General features: G+C 39.2%; 1 protein-coding gene across 7 annotated transcripts in view; it reads right to left on the bottom strand.

Annotated features, from left to right (window-relative positions):
• Window positions 1-22,616, bottom strand: part of ATP2B1 (ATPase plasma membrane Ca2+ transporting 1) — a 66,024-nt gene that overhangs the window by 27,747 nt on the left and 15,661 nt on the right. For 6 of the 7 annotated variants that reach the window (XM_055807514.1, XM_055807513.1, XM_055807515.1 and 3 more), the window contains exons 2-7: window positions 10,647-11,057; window positions 5,575-5,772; window positions 4,466-4,720; window positions 4,263-4,388; window positions 3,749-3,892; window positions 138-176 (exon numbers count right to left, since the gene is read on the bottom strand). In XM_055807514.1, the coding sequence (XP_055663489.1) occupies window positions 138-176; window positions 3,749-3,892; window positions 4,263-4,388; window positions 4,466-4,720; window positions 5,575-5,772; window positions 10,647-10,851 (967 nt within the window). In that variant the 5' untranslated portion in view covers window positions 10,852-11,057. Of the gene's footprint in view, window positions 1-137; window positions 177-3,748; window positions 3,893-4,262; window positions 4,389-4,465; window positions 4,721-5,574; window positions 5,773-10,646; window positions 11,058-13,732; window positions 13,750-22,616 lie in introns of those variants that run through there. The other variant, XM_055807516.1, reaches the window with a different exon arrangement.

Genomic DNA, 22,616 nt, shown 5'->3' with positions numbered 1-22,616 from the left:
CACTTACGCCATCTTTAGCATAAGCACTTTGGATCCAAGTATTCAATATGTACTTTCAAAGGAAAGTACGTACCCATTACATACACTCTCAGAAAATAGGTACTTGTGTGAGAAAGGATCAGAGAACATGCGTTTACCTTTGTTACGGTTTTCAACAGCTCCATCTTGCTTTTTACCTGGAGAGAGGAACAAGTTGTGTTTTAAACTGGCTGTGCAGAGTTAATTTCAGTGCAGTGCTTATGTTCATATAAAAAATGCACACATTACCATATGCTTAAGCGAGTAACTGAATTTTTAGAAAGTATAGAACAAACTGGAGACAAGGGTTCATGTAACTGAGGCTTCAAAAGTATAGGTCAACTCACAGAAGCAGCTCGTATTAGGGTTTTTGTACTTTATTTTTCCCATACAAAACTGCTACAGTGTTATCCTGCCATAGTTAAGTTTGCACAAATTACTGATACAGCTATTTAATACTTGTGAGGAAAGCCTTTAAAAGGCTTGCCTAAACATTTTTCTAGGAAAGAAATTTGTGACGTGAAGTGATTCTGGTGGCCTCAGTCTTGCTCTCTGTTCTTCCAACACTTTGCAGCTATTATCTGACTACTACTGTAAATGAACTGTAGGATCTCACTTCCAGAATGCATGCTTTCATACAACACTGCAGAAACTATTGTAGTATAAAATATTTATAAATCCGCACCAAAGCTTAATGGAGGTACAGTGCTGGATTACTGGATCTATGCTAACCCTATTTATGCAAGCATGAACATAATCTGTTGGCAACATACCAATATTACATCACTAGGAGGATAGTTCAAGTTCATAATAAAATATCACTCCTATCTCTGTTCAGAAATGGAGTTCAACAAGAGATCATAAAAAACAGTGAAATAACAAAATAAATTAATGAGTGAAACATTAAAGGTAACTAGAAGGCCAAACACATCATGTGTACCTTTTGGGGGCGGGGGGGGGGGGGGGGGGGGGGGGGGGCATGCCACACTATCTTTTTTTGTTTTTATTTTCAGGTAGAAAGGTTTAGATACTACTTTGCCAAGTGAAAAACTTTTCTCCTAAGTAATGAAAGCAAGGGTTATAGTTACTATTTGCAATAACCTGAAATAAAAGCAAAATTGAGGAACTTAAGAACGAAACGCAAAGTCTCTCAGTATCACTATTTATTTATTCAGTACCAGTATTAAGTTTTTGGACTTAGGTTACGTAGACTGAAATGTATAAGAGTACTCAGGCAGAAGAAAAATCAAATTATCAGGCAGCCTCTCTGACATTTATACTTCCACTACATTATTACTGTAGACATAGTCTATATGTATCTTCTGTACATAGGATTTTCCTCCAAGCATCCTCAGAACAGCTGGGGTGGGGGAGGAAGAGGGAAGAAAGCATGTTCACCTTCTCCAGAAGATGTCACTTCAGACCTCTTCAGAACTCATAATTGTCTCCTAATTCAGTATTTTTTCTTTCCTAGTTCTTCTCTCATTACAAGACGAAAGTTCTACACTTGAGTTACTTCTAACTCCTTGTATATACATTTGCTTTCACTCTGAACCAAGCCATATACAGCTGACTAAAAATAGCCACTTTAATCTCCTTAACATCCACAGAGAAGCTAAATTAGTTTAACCTGAGTTTTACCAAGGAGAATCTTATCAGGCACCTAACTTAAGAGAAAGAGGAAGTCGCCCATCTTGGGAGACAAAAGACCCCACAAGTGCTCAGGCCCTAGGACATAAACAAAACACTACTTGTCAAAACAACTTCTGCTTATAGAATAATAAACACTGGCTCAGTATTAATAAAAGCTATAGTCTTCTCCACATCTCCTGCAGCAGCTGGTACTGTTACTTCTCTCCTTCTCTTTCCTCTGCAAGGGAAAGAGCAAAGGATGGAAACTGTTCCACACCAATCCCTGGAAGTGCTGTAGGTCAACTTTTACTCTTCAGTACCACACTTGAGCTTGAAACTGATTTTGAACTTTAAAGTCGTTTTGTAACAATTCTTGTAACTTACTTCTAAAGAAATTTACTACTCTAAGTATCAAGAACAGTGAGAATTGCAAAGTATTTGTGGATCAGGGCAAGACAAAAAGCACAGTTTGATCCTAATTCCTGCAAAGAGCACACATTCCAACAATCATCTCTTTAGTTTGAAGGCCACTGAAATTCCCAAGCACATTTCTGTATGAACTTTCCATTACTGTTTCATATTCCTCTGATGAAAAAGTATAGTCTTCTGCCAAGAATCTTCAGGCTTAGTCCCATCCAGTGGGCCTCACAACCATTTCTAGAAAAATTACTGCTGTGGTGAATGAAGCTCAGTCCTGAACATGCCTTGTGAAGAGCTAGGATCAAAACATTACTGGTTAACATTTCCAAGCCCTGATTCTCAGGATAAAGGCTGTGGCTTAGATAAGTGACCTTATAGTTCCAGCTGCTGAGCAAGTCTTTCAGAATAAGGAAGACCGCCCATTTCACACATCACAGAAGAGCTCCAAAATGCTCTAGGTTACAAGCCCCTCATCCCTCCACAAACAGTTTACAGGAAAGCGCTAGAAGGGATTTGCCTTATGTCTGTCTCTGAACACTCAAAGGTTCAGCTCTGCAAGAAAAGGAATAGCAGGAGCAGCTGTCTGCTCACCTTTATAAAAATCAGTCTTACATATGCTTAAGATACCCACAAACTCAGCAATATCAATGACGCAAGCTTTTTCCCTCCAAGTGTCACAGAACTCCTTGCCACGGGACATTTTCTACCTGTCAAAAGCAGAACTAGATACTTACTAAGTTGAGTTATTGGTAATAACCTGTTTGCCATAAAAGAAATATTTGCTGTTAGACATGAGCATACTTTGTAATTACACAAGGGGACAGTTCAAAAATTTATACATAGTATGGCTGGTTAGAAGTTGTAAACTTCCAAACCTCTAATTGATCAATGAGATCTGAAGTTTAATTAAAAATCTATGCAAGGAGAATTAGTTGTGGTGTAGTCTTGCATGATTGGACCTGTCCCAGTTTCAGCTGGGACGGAGTTAATTCTCTTCCTGGGAGGTAGTATGGTGCTGTGTTTTGGCTTTGACGCGAGACTTCTTAGTTTCTCAAGCCTTGTTAGTGCAAAGGCTTACGGGGCACAAGGAATGGGAAGGGGGACACAGCCAGGTCAGCTGACCCAAACTAGCCTGAGATATTCCACACCATGGGACACCATGGTTGGTATATACACCTGGGGGTTGGCCAGGGCAGGCAGACTGTTGCCTGGGGGACTGGCTGGGCATCGGTCAGCGGGGTGACGAGCAGCTGCATTGTGCACCACACGTTTCTTCCTCTACCTCTGGATTTTATTCTTTCCCTCCCCATTTTCATTATAATTGTTATTGTCATCATTATTACTATTGTTCTTTCATTATTATTCTGCTTCAATTATTACATTGTTCTCATCTCAACCCTTGAGTTTTACATTCCTTTCCAACCCTCCTCCCCATTCCTCTGAGTGAGGGGGGAGTGAGCAAGTGGCTGCGTGGTACTTAATTACCAGCCAGGGTTAAACCACGACAGGACCTGATTTCGGTTTTGCCCTTGTGATACTTACTGAAAGCATGAGTTGGGTTTTCAAAAAAATAATAGAAAAAAAGATTTCTGGCTCCAGACAACAAGAACATGGTTTTATTAGTAACATTCAGGAGTCCACACCTCCCTCCCCAGGGACTTAAGACTATTATGCCTACTTTTTTTGTCCTTCTTCTCTTTTTCCTTCTCCTTCTCTTCTTCATCTCCTCCAGCCCCAAGTAAGGTAAAGATGATTCCAGTCTGAGAGTTCACACCTACAGCAGTAACAACCATTCTTCCAGAGCCTTCCATCACATGTGTACCTGAAAGATTGAATCAGGTTTTCCACTGAGACTTGACCAGTTATATGGCGGAGCACAAAGGAAATGAATTTTCAAACTTCACACTGATGAAACCTTAGGATATGTGTATATACCACCGTGTTCCCCTAGAATTTTAATTGCCAAAACTACCTGGAAGATAAGACCATAAGCAGCTACACAAAATGTTTATCAGTTTTAAGAGTCTGCCTGCTTTGACAAAGTTTTGTACTAGCTGCACTGGTTTTGGTTACTTTAAGAAGCTGCCCTAGGTAAAGGTCCAGTTTGCCAGATTTTAACCTCAAAATTTTAAAAAACCAGTTTACCCCCAGAAACAAACCACTTTCTTCAAGAATTGTCCGATGTTACACACCTGACAGCAGCATAGGATCTCTGTCCAGAGATTTCTTAACATGATCAGATTCTCCAGTCAGTGAACTTTCATCAATTTTGAGGTCGTTTCCTTGAATGAGTACACCATCAGCTGGTAAAAGATCACCTACAAGAGATCACTGGGTATGTGGACTGTAGTTCCTTTTTTAAAATAAAAGAAATTTCAACTTTAAAAATGTTTACCATATTTCACTTGTGCAATATCTCCAACAATTATGTCAGCTACTGGTATTTGGATGACTTGGCCACCTCTGATGACTGTGAATTTCTGTTCTTGTTCAATACGGCTCTGCAAGCCCCGAAACTGTTTCTCTTTACTCCAGTCATTGAAAGCTGTTACTAATACCACACAAACTACAGATAGGAGGATTGCTGCTCCTTCAATCCAACCTGCTTCAGATTCGTCCTCTTCTTCACCAACATTTACTGATCCACATACTGTAAAAACAGGTTTTAGATTTAAGAAAGATCAGGCAAATCGTTATTTCAACAAAAAAGTTTTGCCAAACAGAAGAAACATAGTTGCTACATTTTCTGTGCTAGCCTTTACAATTTTATCTTTTTTTTCAGTAAGGATAGCACACAAAGCAGCTAAAGAACCTGGAAGCTAGAACAGCTCAATGAAGTTAAACCACCTAGAATTTACATCCCTGCTTATCAGAACGTAAGAAAAGGTGATATAAGAAGTTACCTGTCTTAATTATCTTGTTAAATGAATAATAATAAGAATGCCAAACTAGACAAATTAGTTCACCACCTTCTACTTTCTCAATGTTTCCCACTTTACTTTTATCTTAACAAGCCAGATATCCTTGCAAAATTCAGTTCAATGAAGACCAGATCCCTTCATTTTCTGTTTAGAAGTATAAACATAGCTTCATTTCTTAAATTAGAAAGTTACCAGTGTCATATTGCAAATCAAGAGAAATTTAAGACTTGCTGACTCCCCAAAGAAAGCACATGACTGCAAATTATAAATTGCTTAAATATTTGAGGCAAAGCTAAAAAAACCACTTGCGCAGAAACATGACTGGATCTAAGACAAGTCCTTGCTCCTGCTGCTTGCACTTTACATTTGGCATTATTTTGGTCAGAATGATACCGCATCGTGACCAGGGAAATCTCATGTTGCCCTTTTAAGGCAAACTAGAGTTTTGGGAATTTTCTGTCAATTAGCTGCTTTTCCACCGACTTACTGTTTCCCATCAGATTCACAGTAAAGGCATGTCGGACCAGGAAAGTCAGTAGGATAATATAGGTAGATACCTACTTTTTAAAAAAACTTTACTTACATGATTCATTTCCTCCTGGAGGCTGGTAAAAAGAAAGGCCCAAGGATACTACGGCTGCAATTTCTAATATGATTAGTGTAACATCCTGTAGTGCTTCCCATACTAACTGAAGAAATGTTTTTGGCTTTTTAGGAGGTATAAAGTTCTTCCCAAAAACTGCTTCTCTCCTTTCTATATCTGCTGGATTTCCACTTAAACCTATTTAATAATAAGACAAAGTTAGTGACACTTATATGCATTTCACCCTCACATTATAAGCGATTGAGGTTTCCCATTCACAGAGTCAAGCCTCACTCCGTATTTCAGTAACAATACTGAAAAGCTGTATCTCAGATATAACTACTTAAGTATTATCCTTTAAAATTAAGAGTTGCAACAGAAAACCAGCTATATTTTACAATTCACACTTTGCCAATATAAAGTAAGCTGATAGTCTGCCTGCTCGCACTTATATGACACAGCAGCAGAGGAACAGTAACAGACATACCTTCATACAAAGTCAACAAGTTTGCAAGACAAGACCATTAGTAGAGTTACTACTATTGGAACTGAGTAGCACCATGCAGCTTCAGCAAGATCACAGCCTGTGAAGCCAGCTCTGGTTTCCCCTGTAGGGATTCTGTATTCAGTGATAATGCCCTAGGATCCTACAATTAATGTAACACCTATATAATATTTATTATGATTACTGTATTAAATATTATATTTGTATATTATTGAATTATTATATAAAATACTACAAAAGACTAGTGAAGCTCTCCAGGCATCATGTGGAAAGAAGCAGCCACTTAATAATGTTGCTTCTGCCTGGACAGCCACTGTTTGCTTTTCTAAAGCTTCACTTTCCATCTCATCTCACAGGGAGTCCATATTTAGCACTGTGCAGGGTCTGTCACCCTCAGTTTTGTACCTATCTTCTTTTTTATAGGTCGTATTTCTTTTGAGTCCTCTTCTGTGTCTCAGCTGTGGTACTATCCTTAAGGGACACTACAGCAGGCCAGAGCTAAAAGGCACTTCATGCTTCAAGAGCTAGCCAAGCCTTTAAAAATAAAGGAATACCAAGTATATTCAGTGCAAGGTCATGCACTCAAGGTCTTCCATAACTACACCTCCTGTTAACTCCTTCAATAGTTTCCAGCTACCTAACCCACCATTCAGAATTTAAGCCACAAGCTCATTTTTCAAAGCAAAATGGCAAAGATCCAGTGATGTTCAGACCAAAGGTCTGGACATGTCAACTATGTTGCCCCCAAGGTTATGATTAGCACCTGCTTAAAGACAACAATTTGTTTCATAGCATTTTTTTTAGTAGTTCACCCAACTGTTTAGTGATAAAGGTACTGCAAACATGCTAGGTAATCAATAAGAACAGGCAACTACCGCAACTGGATTTCGTAACTGGGGTATTTAACATACCTAATAGACATTTCCTAGCACCATCATGCTATTGCAAGACACTTTGCAAAGACTAATGAACTGCAGACCTCAGTTTTAACACTTCTATGTAATCACTTAACTGAAAAGCAAAATGCATGTGCAGATCTTTACAAAAGTGAAATGAATTAAATGTACTCTTAGTGTACATGATTTATTCCAGCACTTTTAGATTCACCTTCAATGCATGGCTTTAGAGGTTTAACACAAAGGAGCAATTTTACGGGTTAGCCCTAACACTACGCTTCTCAAAGTTCAAGCTTTCAGGTGCTTAATTTAACTCTCAACTCAGAGCACTGCAAGGCCATTTTCATAATCAAGCTATATGCGAGAAATTAGAGAAACTCAGGACAGCTTGGCCATTCTAAAAGGCTCAGCCATACTGCTGTTTTGCAACAGATACCATTTCTGTCTTCCTTTTAGCATAGCAGAGTTTGGAAGATTATTTACATAGTGGCAGCAGCACCACTCTCCTCCTCCCTTCACAGAGCACCAGGATGCAGAGTATCAGAAGTATACAGCAATGGTCTTTGAAGAATGAAAAGCATTTTCCGAAAAGGCTACATAAAGTTAAGCTACTATCAGAACCACTTAGTGAAGATTAGTAAATACACCTAGCAAAGACACAAAGCTTTATATTTTTAGTATTTGCCATAATACACCAAGCACCATTACCAAACTTGCTACACTTACCACATGGCTGGCAATGTCATAGTTCACTATCTACCATCCTGAGGTTGAAACTACTGCCATTATATTTTTTGTTATATTTCTTAACTAGGGTAAATTATGTTATCTGGGGTTAAGCTTGAAAAGTATTATGCAAGGGGCTAGTTAAAACTTCATATACTGATTGTATTAGAATCTAGAAGTTACTAGACAATCAAAATTATGTAGACCCGTGGAAATATTGATAGTGGTCCGTCTCTCCAGAATATAAGAAGAACTTTTGCTACTATGGATATGTCAAACATTCATTTATTCACATTTATATACATTGGTACACATGTAAAGGACATAATAAACATTAAATACTAAGCCGTAAAGTCTGCTCACTGTCTTTTTTTTGCAATACTGGTAAAGGACAGCTCCCATTTCTCATTTCAAATCAGGTAGGTCTGGCCCACATTTCACCTGAAAACAGACATTGCCTTACACTGTCAACAACTGCAAAGCAAGAAACTGTACAAATTGAACTCATCCACTGTATAGCATTTTGGAACTACCTGTGCTTTTGCTGTGAAGCCACTAGAAATTACGCAAGTCAGCATTTCACATTATAAAGAAAACTTCTGAATAGGAAGAAGTGTCACAGAGCCTTGCAGGTATACACATGATATCTTAGAGAGCTAGAACTAGTGTAACACATAGCAGTTTTCTTCTTAGATCTTGCCTAGGTTTTCTCCATTAGAAATGTCTGCATTTCTATACTTACAACTTTAATTTGACAAAAGAGAAGAGACCTAGTTCTACTTTTGTAAGAGCTCCCCAGTACTACCTCCAAGAAATTTATAGCATCTTACCTGACAGACAGGATGGTTCTCTAAAGCTTCATGCAGTGATTCAGAGCCAAAATGACACCTTTGTAGAGGACACTGCTCTAACTCATCTTACTTAACCTTTTCTGAGCTAATTATCATGATTGACTGTTGAGGCCTTGCCATGTTGATGAGCTGCTCTCACACTTAGGAAAAAAAAGAGATGGTGCCCTTTTATCAAGTTAGTGATTGTATTTAACTGATTGCAGTACACCTAAATGTCAAATGCTTTTGAATGGGGAAAGGCCTTGATCACAAGTACAGCAGGATCAATCTGCAGGAAAGGGCATCTAACCCTTTCTCATTTAAGTATGCTGACACTCACCATTGCCATGTGTTAACCTGCTTGTTACATTAAGGAGCATGAAGAAAACTCTGCAGTATCCCAGGTATTTGGTGCTTAGTGCATCATGTCCATCTACAATTGTATGCCTACCTAGCTTGCAGTAATAATGGGCCTTAAACCTTGCAGACTACTGTAAAACAGTATTCAACTCTCAGTTCAGTTCCTGATTGTAGAAAACTGCAGCCCTTTTCACTGAGAAAGGAAACTGCCTTTCAGTACTGTGCAACAGGTCAACAGGGTAACGAGGCTGCTGTTCCTAAGAGCTGCGTACAAGCAATATAACACCAGTGCTTCACACACATGCACTAAACTTTACAACTCCGTTGATGCCAAGGAACAGAAGTTTGCACTCCTCGTGTTTTACAGATTCCTTCTTCAGCCTGAAACTGGTCTACTCCCTTTCACTGGCAGGTCAGGCACAAGAGCTGGCTACTTTCAGTTTGGTAAGAACAACCCAGTTCATGTACTGAAATAATTTCAGGAGTCTGGCTTCAAAAGCAGATCAAGCCAAAACATGCTAAATGCAGATGTACCCAAAGATACCTTATAGCATTAGTAGGCTGTTCTTGATCCAAGGAGACAAAACCTTCCATAGCATTTCTGAAGAACAGAAAGCAACAGCTCTCCAGGATTAAGACAGCAGGTACTTCACTGACACCAACATACCACATTGGTTAAAAGCCACGTAATTGTTTAAATGCCGAGACACCACCATTTGCCAAAGTCTTGATTTTGGTCCTTCTCAAGCACCACCAACAGCAGGACTTCACATAAGTTTGAGTTAATATTAGATAAAAATACATAAAAACATTTGTACAGGACACTACAGTTTAGACATCTTAAGCGATATGACTTCCATCTTTCTTGTAGAAATTGAAGTGTATAGCTTTCATTTCCATTGGAAGAGTAGTAAAAAAGGGTGAGATCTTAAGAAAAACTTCTGGAAAGCTCTCAGGAAGGAGACTTGATACATTTACTTTCTTCACATCTGTACAGTCTATCTTGGGAGTAATAACTCTAGTGAGCAAAAACATCAGGTACCACATTTCACAGAACGTCATCAAGTCCAACATGGCAAAATGTCCTTTAAAGATGCTTATTTCTAGAGAATAATATTGTATGATCACTTTGCAAACTTTCTACTAATAGTGACAGTACCTCTTAGGACCTAAAGCTGTATTAATAGTTACTTTGTTTAGATCAAATGAAATCTAAAGTAATATTACAGATTTAGAAACTAGATCCTGCCACTAAGAATTCAATGTAGTACAAATAGAAAACAGATTTTACCAGTTTTAAAAATAGTTGTATAGGGGAATACAAGAACTAAGTAGCAACACAGAAGCATTAATAAGCCCTGCATTAGACTATTAAAACCTTGTGTTCTACAACAGCATGATTTGAATTGTGAACTATAGGTCATATGAGCTATTCACTAAACTTAACGCTTTCAAAGTTAAACATCAGCTAAGTTGCATTGCTATTTCATATGTGGATGCCTACATCAATGAAATTCATTCCAAAGTGCAACTTCACCACCAGTCCAACATCTCACATGCAGTTAGACCAACTGAAAAAACCCCACTTGCTTATTTATAGCCATTGAGTACCTCTGCCTTATAAGAGTAAGAAGCAATACTAAGGTAACCGAAATACTTTTATACACTTTGTTACATTAAGAAAAAATGTTGTTGGCTTGACCAAGGTTTTTCCTAAATGATGTTTCCTCAATAATAGTGTTAAAATTCACTTACCTTCATTTGGTGAAGTTTTCAATTTTGCACAGATGCCATGTACATCTCCATAGCATTCCTGTATTTTATGCAGTGCATCTGTAGCTCGAAGTTCCATAAGAGAACGGAGCTCTGCAAGAGTAACTCCAAAATCTCCATGATTAGCTTCTTTTACAGCATTTTTTACGCCACTATATGCAACCGAGTTGTTTGCCATATCACCCATGATGCGTGCAGTCTTTCGTGTAGACAGTTTCCAGTAAGGAAAAAGATTTCAACTTAAAATATTTCCAAAACGAAAATAAATCCTTTGGGTATGGAGACAGTCAGGAGAGCAGACACATCACCCAAGTAAAAGACCCCGTCTGAAGAGATATCTTTGAGCTTGTCCCATGGCGTGTTCTGTTCCCCAAGCCAAATGGCATGTACAGTCTAGGGAAAGAATAAATACACATTCAGTTACATAACAGCTATATCGCAGTACATTGTAAGACAACCCTACCCTTTGTATTGAGGTTATAGAACCAATTTCTGCTTAAGGACAATTTCTTCACATTTCCTAAAATATTTCAGCCGGAAAGAATGACGAGGCACAAAATGGATGTTTTGCATACCAAAATAACCAGGCATTATTATACTTTCTTAAATCATTAACTACTTAGAACAGCTATTGCCTTTAAGTCTTGCGTTTTGCTTGGTATATCCATACAGTTCATCATCAAGAGGAAACCTTTTAAAATACCAGGAAATAAATCTATTTCCAGGGAACTGGAGTTTGGATCATCCACCACTGACGTCACATGGGGTAAGAACGTGCTCAAGCTAAAAATCCCAACTTTTCACCTCAAAGTTTGGGATCAGCAAGCTTTTGTGTGTTCCCATGAACTCATTTGTGGAAATCTCAAGAAAAACAGGTTCAACACAAAGTTAGCCCATGCATGAAGCACTTCTGTAGTGTAAGTAGGTGTGTATCTTCAGGCAGACCTTAATGCAGTTTCATGTGCAAACAGTTTTAGCCCCCTTCCAGCCCATGTCATCACAAATCAAGCCTCCCACAGTACCTGCATTTAATTTTGAACAGAGGGGAAAACTGCACAATACCACCTTCCTACAGAACGGATAGGCAGCCTAAGAGTAGCTCTTCCATCTGACTATCAGAGCACTGTAGCTTAATAACATTTACTAACCAGATTCTTAACCTGCACAGGTGTTCTATATTTAATTCCCACACAGCTGACATTTTGCATGCACACATGTATCCCCACAACACTATAGTGAACACACACAGACACCTCATGCCTACATAAAGACCTGATGTCTGATCATGTAAGTCAGCTTTATTGACATAAAGGAGGCACAGCAAGCACAACTAACAATATACTCCTCATGAAACATAATGTCTGCCAGGCTCAGACAAACGGTAACTCGGACAATTCCAGGTCAAGACGACCCTCAGGTGTCATATGCCTAGCAGAAGCAAAAAGTTACCGCTGACTGCATTGCTTTACAAAGGCAAAGAGTCAAATAGCAAAGAAAAGATTTCTGTCTGTTGCCCTCCAGGTTAGAGGACTGTTCAGCTGAACCACCCCATCTATGTTAAGATCCAGGTATAAGCACCTAATTGCCAGACATTTAAGGTAAGGAGAGGAAAGTCTCAGTTCTCTGCTCTGGAAACAATCAGCTTCAGCTCTAGTCAATCAAACATTTCAAGCGCTGTGCCACAGTACTGCATTTACACTGAAGGCAACCACTGATGCTGAAAAACTCTAAAGTGCTGTCACCCAGCCACAAGCGACAGTCCCATTTCCAGCAGAACTACAACCGCTCTTCTCTTCCTATCACTAGGAGATTCTGAGAAAAGCACTGTCTGTGGCTGTTTCCTGGAGAGCAGCAAAAAGCACAAAGCAAACAATATTCATATGCATAAAACTTCAACATCCTATAACTAACATCAACAAGGTACCTAATTTAAAAATTCATTTTTATATCTCAATTGTCTTCTGTTACTTGCAAAAAAAAAATTACAACAGTTGAAAAGTCCACGATGATGGTGTTAACCTGCATACTATGATGCAGTTTTGATTAACGCACATTCTTCAGCTGACTGTTAACATGTTCTGCTAGAGTATCCTGTAAGTGAAGAAATTCATGCAAATCATATATGAAAGAGTGCTCTTTAAAGCCACACCACACCACTTCTTTATCTCATCTATGCCCAAAAGCTGGAGGCTGTTGGCCAACTACTAGTCTAGGAAGATTTATCAATTGGCATCCGATCATAAGCTATGACAGTATAACAAGAAACAGATCAGGCAAATGAGTTTGTATAGCTATGCAGAAGGTTCTGCAGCTGCTAATTAGGCAAAAATAGACCAAGCAGAATACCCCACAACTAATGATGTCAAACTTGATTCAACTTTAATTAAGAAAAGCTCTGTTCAATCTAGCAGGAGCCCTGCACTTGAGGCCCAAATACACCCAAATCCAAGTGCAGACATGAAGTTAGGAAAAGCTGCAGCTCTAGTCACTGCTCACTTAGCATCGAAAAGCTTTAGGAGCGAATTCTGGGCCAGGGCAAGACCTTAAGAGCAGTAACAGTGCTTAATCATAGCTCACACTGTGCTTTGCACTCTGGTTCTATCACCTCTGTGCACCTAGATGCATTTTTGTTAAGCCATAATAGTCCATTGATTAGCTACTACTAACAGTTTATACTGAAAGAAAGGGGTTATCTGATGTTCTGAAGTACCTCAGTGGTGTCCTAACTTACCAAAAGACACTTAGCATTCATAGACAAATTCAATAAGCTTACATTAACACTACAAAAGCCGTGTGGTTCTGCTGATCAGCTCTAGTAGAGTTACAGACTATATGGCACATCCATGTTAGGAAATAGCTGTGGCAAATAGAGAGAAACAGTGTGAATACTCCTCCAATTTTAAATACCAAGCAAGAGCAGTTTCCCTCAAAATCATAAAAACTTTGTTAAACATTTGCAATCTTACACCAAATCAGACCAGAAAATCTGCTCTGGTAACCCATTTTTACCAGGCATTTCAATGGACAGTACAAAAGCCTCTTTACACACCGGTACAGAACCAACTTACCTTAACATAGTTTCTCTGTTGATTCCTACAGAAAAATCTCGCTAGAAATGCCTTTAAGAAACATCCTAATGCAGTTTTTATGTCAAAACTTGCAACATTCAATTGCTTCCTGTTACAGCATGTTCCAACAGTCCACTTTTGTAACAAAGTGGTAATGCATAATGCAACTATAAACAGTGAAATCCAAATATCAAAAGAAAGCATATCTTTAAGCTACATAGATCCTCTAATAATATTTATCTCCCACTAGTGGAATATTTTGATTTGACCAGCGTTCCACTTCTTAATTCTTGCAGCAGCCATTTCAGATGTTGTTGGAGTAGCAGAAGCTCTGAAGCACTATAGTTCAAAGCAACTCCAATATGCTAACCTCAAATTTTAAATTCAAGAAACAGTTAGACTGTCTATTATTCACTTATGCACCACTGCTGAAGTTCCATCTTATTTAAAGTTTAATTCCATTAAAGTTATGTTGGTATCCACCTTAAAGATGCTGCACAGAACATGATGAAGAGAAGTCTGTCTTTCATTAGGCACATCAACTTTTGGATAATCCTTTGTTTACACATACCACTGAGACTATGAGCAACTTTGAAGCTACTGTCTGTCACACTCAAGTGACTAGAAATGCTGTACTGTAGAAGTACCTTACAGTAGTAGCACATACTATCACAGGCAGGATTCAGATACCTGTGCAAATCTCTCTGAAAAGACCTTGCTGCTCTATGACTAACAGCTTCACTGACATGTCACATCATTGCAGCTGCCTATGAGGAGTACTGCACCCCAAATTTCTTACCTAAATCAAATTAGTATTTTTTATCACTGAGTGTGTTTTGTTACCCAAGACAATAATTCAAAACCACAACCCAAGAAACAAAGGTTAGATAATTTTACCAGTGTTAGAAGTTCAACAATCTCATAATCCTCTCTAGCTGGACTGCAAAAAAGACAAGCTCTAAACTGAAGTCCATGTTTACCAAAGAGATGTTTACCAAAGCATGATGAGACTACAGATTACAACTCTATTTAGCACCACCAGAACACACTATGTTGACTAAACTAGAAACAGCTGTAACATGTTTCTTGAAGTGTTCTTGTAACAACACTTTAAATATAAACCCATGTTAATACCCCATACCACCCCAAAAATGCTACTATTGAGGCATCCCTGAACATTAAATACGCCTCAGAAAGGACTCCAGGAAGTCCTTCACAGGTGGAGTCACTTAGTAACTAATAATTCCCTCTATTTGGACAAAAGCTAATCTGTGCTCCACATTCATCAAAATTAAGGCTACCTTGAAGTGATAGTTCACAGTGGCCACACACTGACAACCAAATATGAACAGCTGGATTTAAGAGTAGCATAATTACTATTACCCAGATGCACAGGGCCTAGCATACCTTAGACCCCTATCCAAACCTTTCCTGTTATTGAATCTGCATTTAATACTTGCTTCACCAACCTACAAGAAATACATTTTAATATTAAGGAAATTAAATCTTAAAACATTTAAGCAAACTCAAATCTCAAGAGTCAAAGGTCCAGCAATTATATATCCTGTAGCACTCAATTTAATTTATACATCTGCTTGAACACTGTGCATTCAGATATTAAACATGAGCTGGTACTAGCATTTGACTTTCAAAAACACACTAAAGCTAGTTGCTGTAATATAGGAAAAGGCCTGCAAAGTGATTATCTCAGGAAAGCCTTTGTTTAATCTAATTAGTTCAATGAAGACTGGACAGATGTGTACACCAAGAGGTTACAGTAATAAGAACTGTCCCCATGTATTTCAGTAGTCATGCCATTTTAATCAGTTTCATAAAACAGCTTTTGAGATACTAAAAAACGTAATATGCCTTTGCATACTTTAGACTGAAAACCGCAGCACTGGGTATGTTCCACAGTTTTCAAGCCATCACATGACATTTTTCTGGGGTGGAGGGGGTGGAATTTGCCTGTAATAATATTATAATGGAAAGTAACTGTAACTGAGAAAGTGACCTGGAAATCAAACTGCAAAAGTCTGAGGTCTTCTGCTGTGGAGGGTCAGTTTTCTTTAAGAGACAGACCCTCATACCAACTTGAAAGCCTACAGAAACTCACCAGCTGTTTCACAAGAGAACAAATGAACACTAATAAACCGATACGTTCATACAGAACAGAATGCATTTACAGGTCACAATCACACATGTTAAGGTGTGCCAAACTGAGCAACTAGGAGTTAAATCGTTTCAGCCGCATGCTGTTGCTTTAGTGCAAGCATCTCAGAGAGCCTGGCTTATGAAGAGACAATTACAAGTAGACTGAAGAGCTAAGAGGGAGAGGGCACAATCATGGAAGACTCTACAAATAAGTTTTTAATACATCACCTTCAACCTTAAATATGCCCAGTGACAAGTCTCCCTCATTACAACTCCTGTGTTATAAACAGTAAATTCAAAGGTCATGAGTTTTGCTGAGTTTTCAAACAGAAATCTGACTTCTTCCTGAAGCTTATTATTCTCTTGGGAGGTGTACTCGCCTAACTGAAATAAAAACTGGCTGCTGCTCCTAGACTGCAGCAGATGTAAACAGTGGCATTTATCGCACTTAAAGGATTGCTGCTGCCTACCGTGATTGACACTTCTTAGTAGCAGTTTCATCCAGTGGTAGTTTCTTTGCTTTAAGACCCCAAATTATTTCTTACTGAAATGACAGCTAACAAATTAGGACTTCAGTAGTGTGAAGTCAATTTGGCAGTACAAGTTAGCAACGTTCAGGCAAAGGATTCCCACATCAATTCCCTCCTATTTTGGCAGCAGCAAGGGAAAATGTAAGTTGAGGGGGAATTATTACAGCATGAAAAGCATGACCTTCTCTTATAAAGCAGCTCACTCCACAGCCTCTGCAAGGAGCCTGGCAAGCAAGCACACATTGTCCTATAACATCAAGGCACGACGCTGGCCTGTGCTGCCCTGCCTTCTCCAAGCCGTGGCCCTTCACTCACAAGGCAAATCCACTCCAACTGAAGCGACAGCTACATTAAGAAACAAGATCGGAAAGTGCTGCATAGATGTCTAAGCAAAAAAAATATTTTTATCAAAAGCTTAAACTGATCATTAGCTTTCTGAATTTAAAGTACTTTAACTTGAATATGTGAGAACTAAATAGGTAAAAAAGACTGACCCAGCAAGTAGAGCTTCAGAAAAATCTAAGAACACTTCCAAGAAACATCAAACTGAGACATACTGCAGAGCCCCAGGGAATAAAACCAACGTGATCACCATTACAGAAAGCATCTAGTGTCCCATGTATTTAAAATACTAGGCTTTCAGTGTCTCCCATTTCATGTTACAATACTGAGTTGACCACTAGAAGAAGCCAAACACTTCAAGTCACAAACCCATGCAGAAGAGTTGAGTTTAACTACTTAAAATACTCTCTTGGAAGCTGGAGTTAATCATTCCAGATATCCACTATCAGAGCAATATCTTGAAGGGTCTCCCACTATCCACAGCTCTGACCAACACACAAGACAGCTTTTCCCTTCTCCACCTGCAGGCCCTGAAGCTTCCTTCTCAGTGCTTCCTTTTACTAGGCTCACACATTTTTTGCTCTGGAATGCCATCGTAAGCAAAAGCAAAAAGGCTAAATTTGACAGAACTGCTTGTAAGAACAGGTAATTCCAAGATAAGACTATAATCCTGGAGAAAAAAATTGTAACCTCTAGATATGACTGTCCGATTTGGCATTGTTTCTAGTGCATTCGAGTACCTAAGGTGAATTTATGGTGTGAGCCTGCTTCCTCAGATAACTTGAAATGAACAGAGTTGCCAAAATTTGGACTAAGGTAGCTAATGGCTGAAAACAAACCTGGGATACCACAAAGCTCCACCTACTAGTGTTTAAAATGCAATAAAAAAGTGTGCCCAATGCCTATCAATATTTTCCTTTACTTCACATCCATTGAGTCATAAATAAGATGACTGAAGATTTAAAGTCTCTTAATCCTGCACAGTTCTGAATAAAAATGTTTATTTGGTGTAATAATGCTGTAAAGTAAGTACTATTAACAGGTCTGTTGCATTAATAACAACATATAACCCTAAAAGTAGATATTACTATGCAGTGAAATCATCCACTGACAAACACTCATTAGGTTTGGGGACAAGTTACCAATTTTCTCACCAGTATTCATCAAAAACATATTGGCAAAAATAATACCATGAGAAGCTGAACTTCTAAAAAAACAAAGATGGTAGCATGGTATCCTACTTATTAAAATCACGCATCATAAGACTACAACAGAGTTTACCTGCATTCCCAAATCACAAAATGCATTCCAGTCACAAAATCTAACAGGCATGTGTTAAGTGAGGCATATGACATCATTCTATGCAGCCAAGTTTCAAGTACAGGGAAAGTGAGATTGCATCAAATTTTGTCCAGAGCTGGAATTGGATTCCTGGATTTCAGTCACTTGTTGCATTTTAAGCTTAGTGCGTGTCTGTAAGCAATGCATCCGCCTGGTCAGCTCTGACAGTAATTATGACTGAGCAAAACAGCAGCTGACTTCCTCATAATAGTTATTCCTACAGGTATATTACTTGTCTTGAGAAAAAAGGTAAACCCTCTAATTTTTTGCTGCTTCCCCTTAACTGTGTTTCTGATACATTTTGAGCTAAACACATATCTCAGATGTTATTTCTTTATTTCCATCTTTCAATTCCCACAACACCATACATGCATACCATTGAAATGGCTTTAGTCAGTTTGAACAATGATTTTCTTCCCTTCCCATGTTATTAGACAGTAAGTAGCATTAGCGGAAATTTTTTTGTTCTGAAGCTCCAAGTCAACTTCAGGAGTTCTTAATACCAGAAACCTTGTTTCAGGACATCACACCCATTTAAATTAAAACATGTTCAAGTTAAATTGCATATAACACTTCAGCCAGAATCAGACATTTACCATCTCATCCTGATTTGAACACTCCCCCTTTTTTCTTCTAGAAAGTATTCCTTCATATTAATATCCATTTAGGCTGAGCGGTATGCTTTTGACTGTAACCATGCTTCCTGATATCAAAGAGGTGCCAGAGGCTCTTTAGAGCTCTGAGCCTTCAGGCAGAGGGCAAAAGTCCATCCCTACCCGATTTTATTTGTATTCAGGAAACTGGGACAAATTTAAGATTAGCCTTAAAACTGCTAGATGTATTTGCGTCTAGTGAGAGTACACTTAGTTACTTCCATGAAGTCACTCTGCATATGACTGACTCCTTTCCATTGGGGCAGTACAATTAACTTAGCAGGGTAAGTTTTAAGGGTTTTCTTGCTACCTTGGCCTAGCTTACTGCTATATAGAAACAGTATGATGAAATATTCTATATGCTTATTGAACTGTAAACACATAATATATAAATAAATATAATGGTGATTAATCCCTCCTGCCAGAAATATACCAAGTAAACAGACTAAAGAGTCATTCTGAAAAAAATCCTTTCAAAAACTGCAATTACATTTGACATCTTCTATTCGTAAGGCGCCAAATTTTTTTACTTCAGATATCTTAGTCTACACTTCAGTAACTTTTTCAGAACTACTGCAAAGTTTGCTGCTCCTGCTGGTGGCGACAAGAGGAGGTTGGGGGGTGGGGTGGGGGGTGTTGTTTGTTTTTTAACCTCAACATTTGAATTTGAGAATCCACTGTATGGCTTTATAAGAAACACTGATGTGGAATCTCTTGCAAACTTCTTCATTATGATTACATTGATCATCCCTTTAGCTCTTTTTGGTAAGTTTTGAGAGCTTAGCTCACTAATTCATTCCAGTGGGCCTCCTCTTTCTGGTACAGTATAAGAAGCGTCTGCAGTAAATTGCGCTTCATGGTATTATCTGATACATTTTACCATTTCATGAGGCTACATATTGCTTCATCCTCAGCCACATCTCCAGTTTCAAAACTAGTCCTTCCTCGTGATTATACCTTTTTTTTTTTCTTTGATCTTTCTGAAGTTGACACCCACTTAAAGGCTAAATTCCCGTGTTGCCTGCACTGTCATGCTCTTGTAGCTACTCCTATTAAAGAACTTTGTCATTTATGCAGGCTTGGTTGCTGGTCTGGAGTTTTTTTGCATACATTTAAGTATTACTGCAATACAGCTACTGGTACTTGTCCATAAAATGACAAATTAAATGCTGTGTGATCAGTACAAGTTACATGACAATCCCTGGTCCACCATTCAATTTAAGGTAATAAATTATTCTCTTGGCAGTTTCTGTTTCTTTAACATAGACAGGGAGCGTGTAAGAGCTGTTAGTAGACAGGATGTACAAAGCTGAGATTCCCATCTCTTCATAAGACTAGCAACGCAAGCAGCAAGTCTGTCACATCCTTATGTGACCAAAGGCATGGCTGTGCTACAGTGTCAAGGCGTAAGACTTCCACCCACAGAGGTCCTGAAGTCGCTCTCATTATTTGACACCAACAACACTGCAGCTAACACCTGCCACCCTTATTCTTTTGCACTGGGAAAAGCCACCTACATTAATTAGCAACTGCATTAACAAAGTAATAGGCTATGCAAAAGACTGCTGTTGCAACAGTCACACAGGCAACTCCGGGCTCAGAACAGTAACTTCGTGTGTGCCTTTTCACTCTTTTTCACAGCACCTCAGCCACTGAGAGACAGCATTTCATTTTGGGTCCTGCTCTAAGTCCGTCTCTCATGGGACGCACAGCTCTCCAACCAGTTTTCAGCACCCCCTTCCTTTACTAATCCTTTTTCCACTGCTGCTGCCTCCTTCCTGCACTTCCATGACCTTTAAAAATGGACAAATTCCTTGACAGCAATGCAATCTGTCTCCTCCAGATCCAAGCAGATAGAAACCACCATGCACAGTACCAAGCCTCCACCCTCCCACTAGCTAGCTGTGATCATAGCCACGCATTTCGCTTCTCTGCGGTCCAAGAGGAAGCTACTTGCAGCAGCCAGGCACAGAAAGCAGTCACTGAGAAAGGATTTTTCCATCCTGCCAGACACAAAATAAAGCTAGAAGATTTATATATCAGGGTTTCTACTGGCTGAACAAGTTATCAAAGCAGATTCACCCGAGAAGTTTTCCCACAAAATGCCAGAACAGTTGATTTATTTGTAAAAGTCATAAACACAGTGTGGATATGCCAACTTAAGGGATACACGTTCAGCTAATGCTGGGAGCATCTTCAACATGGAACTACACCGCTGCCACCTTTAAGATAACATTAATCTCCACTCAAGGAAAGCTTCATTTTCCCTGTTATTTCAGGTAAAGTGACAGGCCACCAAAATCACGATACATCACTTTATTGCCAAGGCCAGACACAGTCTGAACCAAACAGCAAATTCACCAGACCGTCAAATCACAGCTCAAGCAGATTTAGTAAGCTTAATTAATTCTCAGTTTTGGTAGGCTATTTAATAATTGCTGTACAAACCGGCTATGCACAATTAACAATTGCAGCTTCATTTCTAAACTCGTCAGGTGTGAAGATCTGTACTGTGCATAACTTTCGTTTCTGAGAGCGCAAAGGTATCAGTTTCATGATTAATTCATTAGAATAAAGTGACTGGGGAAAAGAATGCAAATGGAGCCACATATTTAAAAGTCCTATTCCATCCAATAAAGGAAATCCCCCCCCCCCCCCCCCCCCCCCAGTTTCCCCTGAACCAAAGGTCTTAACTCTTCACCAGTATCAGTGGATGCTAAAGCAATTTGTAGACAGTTGTGCTTCCAGTCTTAACAGTAAGCATTCAAATCTGGAGGTGAACTAGCGGTGTCTGGCTTTGGCACAATGCTTATTCCTCTAGGTAGGGAAATATGCCTTGAAAACTTTGTAGCAACCAGCTAGACCTGTTCAGTACTGACAATCTGATATTTGTTTCCCTCACTCCCCTGCCCAATCAAAGCACAAAGCTATCAGAAATAATGTGGTAAACCACCAGGCACTTGGACGCCTAAAACATAACTACCATTGGCATACACAGTGAGGTATTGGTCTCCTGCTAAAGCAGCTCTGAACCCTCAGCAGTAATTTCTAGTGGCTACTTCAATAAGGGCAATATTCCTTCTTCCAAAAGACAGCATCTGAATTGGGAGCCCACTGCCATTCGTTCAGCTGTGGCTGACCCTCAGGGCCAAGAGCCTACCCAACCAGAATGACAGCTGAGTCAGAATTATTATTTAAGTCAGACCCATTTTCTTCCGTCCACATAAAGCTATTTCTCACAAGTGTTTGTTTATTTTACAGTGGCACATAGCAACGTTCCGCAACTTCTGCAATCAGGTTGTTTTTAGCAATAGCACACAGTATCTCTGAAGAAAGGGAATAGGGAAGGGCAGTGTCAGCTCCTCAAGTGACAAACTTCAAACAACCAGCCAAACTGTTGGATTTGTGCATGTTAGACTAATTCCAACCAGCCACTGCTGAAGGCACAATTTCTTCTTAAGAAAAAAGATCTGTATGTCCAGCTGAAGGTTTCAAATGAACTTCCTCAAAGGGCCATTGCAATTACACATCTGACAAGCACACCTCAGCTCGGTGTGAGTTTCTTTCCCCATGCAGCCAAGTAGGGGCTCAGATCATCCCCGATATCAGAAGCTAATCACATTTTTAATTTAAGCCCTGCAGCCCACAAGTTTCCCTTACCACAGCAAACAGGTAGAGCAGAGTAGAGAAGTGGAAAACTTCATCTAGCCTGAGATTTGCAGGACTGAGGGAAATGACTGTTTCCCCATTGGGGGGAAGTGACTGAAAAAAGCATCAGAGTATCATGAAACAAGAGTGACACAGCACCATGAAACAAAAGATAACATGACTTAACCAAAACTCCCACAGTTCTGGCCTCAGTCT

Source organism: Falco peregrinus, chromosome 6 (assembly GCF_023634155.1).
Source record: "Falco peregrinus isolate bFalPer1 chromosome 6, bFalPer1.pri, whole genome shotgun sequence".
In the NCBI taxonomy this organism is placed as follows: Eukaryota; Metazoa; Chordata; class Aves; order Falconiformes; family Falconidae; genus Falco; species Falco peregrinus.
The sequence above is the reverse complement of the archived record's forward strand: the minus strand, read 5'-3'. Positions and strand labels throughout refer to the sequence as shown.